Here is an 8986-nt window from a genome sequence, read left to right on the forward strand (position 1 = left end):
ACACACACACACACACACACACACACACACACACACACACAAGTCATGATTGGAAAAAGTTAAGTTAGAAGGATGTGGAGGCCAAAACCATCAATAGTTTCAGAGCATAATATGACAAAGAGTACTGGGAAGACGGGACACCACGAGCGTAGCTCTCATCCTGTAACTACACTTAGGTAATTATTCGTTGTTGGCATGTGAACTTGGTGTCGTAACTAAGGTAATTACACTTAGGTAATTACACACACACACACACACACAACTTCCCAGCATGTCTATCAACTCGCATTTAGCTCTGTCAAGAAGATAAGTGTTCACTTTCAGCAGAAACTCATTAACCATGCTTAACACGAACAGTAGTTAGTAAATAAATATAAAAAAGGTCCCAATCTGGGAACAAATCACAACACGAGTAGAGAAAACCTGGACAAATCTCTTCTTCTTCCCGGGGGAGTATTCTTCTGAAGGGAGACTCCCAAGGAACAACAACAACAATGCAAGTGTCAGATGTTCTTGGACCACAGAAACATTTAACGATCACATTCGTCACAAATAAACAGTTTTGGAAATGCTGGGTGAGGCCAATTTCGATTATTGCCAAGCTGTTGATGGACTCTATCTAACATTTTCCATGCATGGTGATTTAACAATTAAAGCCCATTTCTGGCTAACACAGTACAATTGGGATCGAGGAACAACAATTTGTGCCACATGGTAGAGGGATATATGTTGAGAATACGGTCAACATCGAGCCCTTTGCATGGGTCATTATCTTCCTCTGAAGAATCGTCACTTGGGAATCTATATTCCTTATCCAGTAAACGTTTATATAATAGACGAGCGCGACTCTCTGATACAATATCAAAATCATCTGCAGAATCGCTGCCGGAGTGCTGGTCACATTTAGTTCTTATGTCTTTAATGTCTACTCCTCCATACTGAAGAGTGTATACCCGTTCTAAAGCTCTTTAATACTAGACATCGAATATTTGTTGAAATATGTTATTTGGTATGACCCATTCAGTTTTCTCCCTTAGCCATTTAGACCACCACTTTCCTTCTCCAGGCTCCTCCTTCACATTTTTCTTGCTCTCAAGAATGGGTGGACACATTTCTCCTTGCACCTACTCTTCCCCTTCTCCTCTCGCAAGTATGAGTGGACAGGATGTCTGCATACTTTGTGGTGCTGTAGTAGTTTTATCTGTGGTTGATGCGGAATATTTCTGTTCCTTGGTATACAGATTTTTAGTCTTTGTCTCTTGCATTGTATCAAAGGCAGAATGATCGGGATTTGAAGACTATTTCTCAAATACATTCTGATAAATTTGTTGAAATGCAAGTTCTTCGAGTTATTTTTAATAGTCATAAAATGGTTGCATTGTGCCAAACTCAACTAGACGGCAGGGAGAGAATCTTGGTGGACGATTCCGATAGGAGATGTCACCCTCATAGTCATCACCCTTGGTGTCGGAACCCCTAGAGTCGTCACCCTTACAGTCGTCACCCCTAGACTCGTCACCTTTAGGGTCGTCCTCAGCCTCACTCACACCATGGCTGGACTCCCATGACTCGATGTCACCTTCACTTCCACTACAACTGGTTTCCAATGAAAATAACTTCAGCGTGTCGGCTATGTCACTGTCATCCAAAGAAGACTCTCCATTTAGCATGTTTTGAGATCTTTTCCTACAACCAGAAAATATTTCGGGGTTTTCCTGGTCAGAAGCAGAGTCCGATCCATCATAATCCTCATCTTATGCATATACAATATCCTCGGGTTAAAACATTAGAGGGTCAACATCAAAGTATATTCCTCCTGGTTAACCATCAATCTTGGGGTCTATCTCGTTGTCTCCTTCATAACCTCGATCATCGTAATGTTTACAGTGACCTTCAGTGATACTCTCATCGTCTGCTTCCTTGCCGGAATCTTCGTTCAATTTGTAAGAAGCCCTTTATATAGCTTTGTAAATAGCTTTACCAATAGCTTTACAGACGTCAGCTTTATTGGTTAGTTTACTGGAAAATGTTTGGGTACCATTCTAACTGGCTTTGTATATGGCAGCGAGGAACTTCTTGAAGAATTATTTCTAGTCATCTTTATGGTCAATGTCATTGTTAATTTAATTTCCAGAGCTATCGTCAGCTCTATAACTCTCTTTTCGGATAATTTAATAGAACATTTATCCGAGTGATTTAGAGTCAGTTTTAAGGTCAGAATTAACCTAAGTCTTCACGCGAGAACTCTGACCAAAATTAGTGTTAATCGTTTTCTAACGTTAAACATGGTTTTCAGATTTTCTTTAGTATCTATCATTCCGGACTGCTTCGAATATAATTTAATATGTTGGTTTATGGATACATTTATAAACAGTGTTGAAGTCAGATCCAACCATATTGGTTTTATCGTGAGCATCAATGCTGACTTCGTCATCACCGTCAATGCCTGCAACATCATTAGCTCTAATGAAAGCTGAATAATGAGACTGACGATTAGTTCTACATGAGGCTATTGTCTCCCCATCATCGCTGGACTTACTATCAGAGTCTGAACTCTCTACAGATGCAGAATCTGTAGCAAATGATTATGACTTGGAGTCCGTTTTGTGATAAATTTTGTGGCTATAATTTCTGGCGGTTTTCTAATCAGTTCCTTCAGTCTCTAAATCAGGTTGGTTGTTCAGTGGCCGGAGAGGTGGGAAGCGGTGCCTCTGGCGGGATCTGCGGGGAGCCTCATACCCACCCTTTCGCCTGACTTTCTGCCCAGTTCTGTGGTAAACATTGTTGATACTTACATCGTCAGATTCAAAACCATACTCATCACCTGCATCATATTTTTATCCTGCACTATCAACAACGTCTCGTCCAGCACCATCAACGTCTCGTCCTGCATCATCAACAACGTCTCGTCCTGTACCATCAACAACGTCTCGTCCTGTACCATCAACAACGTCTCGTCCTGCACCATCAACAACGCCTCGTCCTGCACCACCAACAACGTCTCGTCCTGTACCATCAACAACGTCTCGTCCTGTACCACCAACAACGTCTCGTCCTGCACCACCAACAACGCCTCGTCCTGCACCACCAACAACGTCTCGTCCTGTACCATCAACAACGCCTCGTCCTGCACCACCAACAACGTCTCGTCCTGTACCATCAACAACGTCTCGTCCTGCACCATCAACAACGTCTCGTCCTGCACCACCAACAACGTCTCGTCCTGCACCACCAACAACGTCTCGTCCTGCACCACCAACAACGTCTCGTCCTGCACCACCAACAACGTCTCGTCCTGCACCACCAACAACGTCTCGTCCTGTACCATCAACAACGTCTCGTCCTGCACCACCAACAACGTCTCGTCCTGCACCATCAACAACGTCTCGTCCTGCACCATCAACAACGTCTCGTCCTGCACCATCAACAACGTCTCGTCCTGCACCATCAACAACGTCTCGTCCTGCACCATCAACAACGTCTCGTCCTGCACCATCAACGCCTCGTCCTGTACCATCAACAACGTCTCGTCCTGCACCATCAACAACGTCTCGTCCTGCACCATCAACAACGTCTCGTCCTGTACCATCAACAACGTCTCGTCCTGCACCATCAACAACGTCTCGTCCTGCACCATCAACGCCTCGTCCTGTACCATCAACAACGTCTCGTCCTGCACCATCAACAACGTCTCGTCCTGCACCATCAACAACGCCTCGTCCTGCACCATCAACAACGCCTCGTCCTGCACCATCAACAACGTCTCGTCCTGCATCATCACCATGGGACATAAGATGTAATTTTTCCTGCTCATTTTCCCCACATGAGGACTCGACGGGGGAAAACGAGGCTCTCTCGCCTGTGGAGTCTGAACTCAGAATGTCGTCTACTGGCGATGCCTGTTAATTATTAATTCGCCATTTATATATTTGCCTCAGCCATTTCTTCTTGTTCTCAAATTCCTCTTCTTTGACATTTGGCTTTTATCTCGTTTATGTTGTTCGCTGGTGACTGTGGCGAGGACAGTCTCCCAGGAGACAGAGAGCGGCCCAGTGCAGCCTGTCCCGTTCCTGCCTCGTTGGTAACTGAAACTTCTTTCTTGATGTATTGTTATTTATGTCTTGGGGACTACGAACCCACGTGATAAATCTTTCGGGATGTTTAGGGAGTAATGGTTTTTCCTTTACTTCCTCCTTTTAAGCTTCCTCATCTTCCTCATCTCCCTCATCATTGACTTCCTTATCTTCCTCATCATTGTCTTCCTCGTCTCCCTCGTCATTGTCTTCCTCGTCATTTTCTTCCTCATCTCCCTCATCATTGACTTCCTCATCTTCATTATCATTGTCTTCCTCATCTCCTTCATCATTGTCTTCCTCATCTCCCTCATCATTGTCTTTTTCATCTTCCTAATCTTGGAAGGAGTGGCCCCTTTTCCTGCACCTCCTGTCATTATCGTCTTTATCCTCCTCCTTATCGACTTCGTCGTCCTCCTCATCATCATTATCTTCATTCTCGTTCTCCTCGTCCTCATCTACCTTATCCTCCTCGTCTACCTCATCCTTCTAGTCTACCTCATCCTCCTAGTCTACCTCATCCTCCTAGTCTACCTCATCCTCCTCGCACCCATTCACCTCATCCACTGTATCTTCCTCGTCCTGCGTTTCGTCATCATAAGGATGACTGAACCTTCTCCTGCTTTTCCTGTTATATTCGTCCTCTTAACCCTCCTCGTCCTCGTCCCTGTCCTTGTCCTCGTCCTCGTCCACGTTATTGTCCTTGTCCTTGTCCTCGTCCTCTTCATCTTCATCATCCTCCATGTCATAGTCAGAGGATAAGTTGGACCTTTTCCTCCCCTTCCTGTCATCATAGTCAGTGTCTTCATCAGAGGATTAGAAGGGCCTTTTCCTTCCCTTCCTGTCATCATAGTCAGTGTCTTCATCAGAGGATTGGAAGGGCCTTTTCCTTCCCTTCCTGTCATCATAGTCAGTGTCTTCATCAGAGGATTGGAAGGGCCTTTTCCTTCCCTTCCTGTCATCATAGTCAGTGTCTTCATCAGAGGATTGGAAGGGCCTTTTCCTTCCCTTCCTGTCATCATAGTCAGTGTCTTCATCAGAGGATTGGAAGGGCCTTTTCCTTCCCTTCCTGTCATCATAGTCAGTGTCTTCATCAGAGGATTGGAAGGGCCTTTTCCTTCCCTTCCTGTCATCATGGTCAGTGTCTTCATCAGAGGATTGGAAGGGCCTTTTCCTTCCCTTTCTGTCATCATAGTTAGTGTCTTCATCAGAGGATTGGAAGGGCCTTTTCCTTCCCTTCCTGTCATCATGGTCAGTGTCTTCATCAGAGGATTGGAAGAACCTTTCCCTCCTCTTCATGTCATTTTGGTTAGTGTCTTCATCAGAGGATTGGAAGAACCTTTCTCTCCTCTTCATGTCATTTTGGTTAGTGTCTTCTTCAGAGGATAGGGATGACCTTTTCCTCCTCTTCGTGTCATTTTGGTGAGTATCTTCATCAGAGGATAAGGAGGATCTTTTTCTTCCCTTTCTCCCGTTATCCATATTGTTCTGTTTTATACCAAATCTTATTTTATTCCTGGTTTTATTAAAGCGAAATTAATGAAAAGCTAAAAAAATATTAATCTTATCCTGTTCATAGTCTACATACACTAATTAGTAAATATGGAATATAAACAATTTTCCAACACACACACACACACACACACACACACACACACACACACACACACACACACACACACACACACACACACACACACACACACACACGCACACACACACACACACACACACACACACACACACACACACACACACACACACACACACACACACACACACACACACACACACACACACACACACACACACACATACACACACACACACACACACACACACACACACACACACACACACACACACACACACACACACATACACACACACACACACACACATACACACACACACACACACACACTGAAGGCTGTTCTGATGTTAGCCAGCCTCACGTATGCTGCAGATGTAATTCTTTTGTCTCCTGATGTGGGCTTCAAGAGACAGGTTTGGTGTGATATCAACTCCTAGATCTTTCTCTCTGTCTGTTTCATGAATTACTTTATCTCCTATTCTGTATCCTGTGTCTGGTCTCCTGTATCCACCGCCTAGTTTCATTACTTTGCATTTATTCGGGTTAAACTTTAGCAGCTATTTGTTGGACCATTCATTCAGTCTGTCTAGGTCATCTTGTAGCCTCCTACTATCATCCTCTGTTTTAATCCTCCTCAAAATTTTTGCATCATCAGCAAACTGTGAGAGGAACGATTCTATACCCTCTGGGAGATCGTTGACATATATCAGAAACAGTATAGGTCCAAGGACTGACCCCTGCATGACTCCACTGGTGACGTCCCGCCAGTCTGAGACCTCGCCCCTCACAGTGACTCGCTGTTATCTGTTGCTTAGGTACTCCCTTATCCAATGGAGTACCTTCGTTTTCACTCCTGCTTGCATTTCCAGCTTTTTCCCTAGTCTCTTGTGTGGTACTGTGTCAAAAGCTTTCTGGCAATCCAAAAATATGCAGTCTGCCCACCCCTCTCTTTCTTGCCTGATTTTTGTTGCCTGGTCGTAGAATTCAATTAATCCTGTGAGGCAGGACTTGCCATCCCTGAGTCCATGTTGATGCTGTGTTACAAGGTTCTTTCGCTCCAGATGTTCCACTAGCTTTTTTCGCACAATCTTCTCCATCAGCTTGCATGGTATGCAAGTTAGGGACACTGGCCTGTAGTTCAGTGCCTCCTGTCTGTCCCCCTTCTTGTATATCGGGACTACACTAGCCGCTTTCCAAATTCTTGGCAGTTCCCCTGTTGGCAGTGATTCGTTATACACTATGGAGAGTGACAGGCACAGTGCTTCTGCTCCTTCCATAAGTTTCCGAGGAGAGATTCCATCTGGGTCTTCCCAGATGGATTAATCTTACTTTTTCGGTCATATTTAATAATATATATATATATATATATATATATATATATATATATATATATATATATATATATATATATATATATATATATATATATATATATATATATATATATATATATATATATATATATATATATATATATATATATATATATATATATATATATATTAGTATATTTTGGTAGCAGTCTTTCCTGTAGACATATATTATTAAATATGACCGAAAAAGTAAGATTAATAATTCTAACACGAATTTTCTCAATCTTTCGTACATTACGCTTCACTGTTGGAGGTAAATCAAAAATCAATTCTCCAAAATTCATTTTTATTTATAGTCTGACGCGACACGGGCGCGTTTCGTAAAACTTATTACATTTTCAAAGACTTTAGTTCACAAATACACAACTGATTAGAACTTACGTATCTCCGATTTTATATATATATATATATATATATATATATATATATATATATATATATATATATATATATATATATATATATATATATATATATATATATATATATATGTCGTACCTAATTGCCAGAACGCACTTTTCAGCCTACTAAGCCTATATATATATATATATATATATATATAACCTAACCTATATATATATATATATATTAGATGTCTAGTTATAGAATGAAGCACAAGTATCTCGAGGAAATTTATAAAGAAGCCGGCGATGAACTAGATCAAATCTACACTAACGGGTCATCTAATCATGTCAATAGCAGAGCTGGTGCAGCATTCACGGTAATCAAGGATAATACTTTCCAACGCAGAAATGAAGAAAAAGCACGTATTGAGAACTATGCCTCTTCAACGCAAGCAGAGCTAACTGCCATTGTTATGGCGTTAAGGTTTCTTGAACGGAACACTAATGGTGCAGTGATTAATACCGATTCAAAAGCAGCACTGCAAAGCCTAAATAAAAATCGGGCAGAAAATCTTGCAATAGTCGCTGAAATTAAGAGAGCTGTGAGAGCACTTACCAATCAGGGAAGAGTCATCAAGTTTCTGTGGATCCCCTCCCATGTTGGAATATGTGGGAATGAACGAGCAGATGTGCTGGCTGCTGAAGGAGACCATATTGAATACTTCATACCCAAGACTCTACTACAAATTAGAGGTATTGTCAGGCAACATCACCGTGACAAGGTAACTGAGGAAAGGAGGATAGAATCACAAACCAGTGAATCTGTATGATGGTACAACATGGATGCAGCTGGCAATCCCAACCATTATGGCCGAAGAGGAGGAGGACGAGGGAGAGGCAGTAATAGCGAGAATCCGTCATGGATACAGATATCCATGGAGATATGGAATGGAAACAACAGTTGATCAGCGAAGTTGCAGAATCTGTGGTGAGAGTGATGGACAGTAGCCTAATGTCATAGATTTGAAAAAACATCCTTATATGTTTATTGTAAGTAATGCTACATTAGGCTATATAGGTAACATTATATGGACCATCTTAGAGAGTGTATACATTTAGTTTCTATATGTATTCATCACATGTATACTGAGAAGATTCCATATGAGTGTTGTACCTCGCATTACCCATTTGTCCTGAAATTATATGAAATTATGGCACTGTGAAATGTTTTCCACTTAGACAATCTTATGATACACCTGTTGCATATATTTATTATCTTTGCATGCATATGTATAGCTGTTGGTAATGTGTTTGAATCCTCACTACCCCCACTCCCCCTCCCCCCAAGTGAAGTACCGGATCTCCCAGTGTTGCCATCTCGTATCCATGCGAATTCTTTGTGTACTTATTTTGTATTTCATGATAATTTCTTTAATGTATCGAATTACTATTATATATCATTATGTAAGGTTGTGCCTTATACTCTTAAGTTGTTGTATATAACGAATTAGAAGTTCCTGAATGAGTTTATATTGTAAATGAGTTAGCGAGATTTGAAAGTTGAAGGACCGTTGACTTATTAGAGTTGGTAACAGTGTCGCC

General features: G+C 41.9%; 1 protein-coding gene across 1 annotated transcript; it reads right to left on the reverse strand.

Moving 5' to 3' along the window:
• Positions 1 to 4889: 4889 nt before the first annotated feature.
• On the reverse strand, positions 4890 to 5555 carry LOC138364199 (polyribonucleotide nucleotidyltransferase-like). The gene has a single exon (XM_069323522.1). The coding sequence runs from the start codon at positions 5553 to 5555 to the stop codon at positions 4890 to 4892; it is 666 nt and encodes a 221-aa protein (XP_069179623.1).
• Positions 5556 to 8986: the final 3431 nt, after the last annotated feature.

This window comes from Procambarus clarkii, chromosome 12 (genome assembly GCF_040958095.1).
Source record: "Procambarus clarkii isolate CNS0578487 chromosome 12, FALCON_Pclarkii_2.0, whole genome shotgun sequence".
In the NCBI taxonomy this organism is placed as follows: Eukaryota; Metazoa; Arthropoda; class Malacostraca; order Decapoda; family Cambaridae; genus Procambarus; species Procambarus clarkii.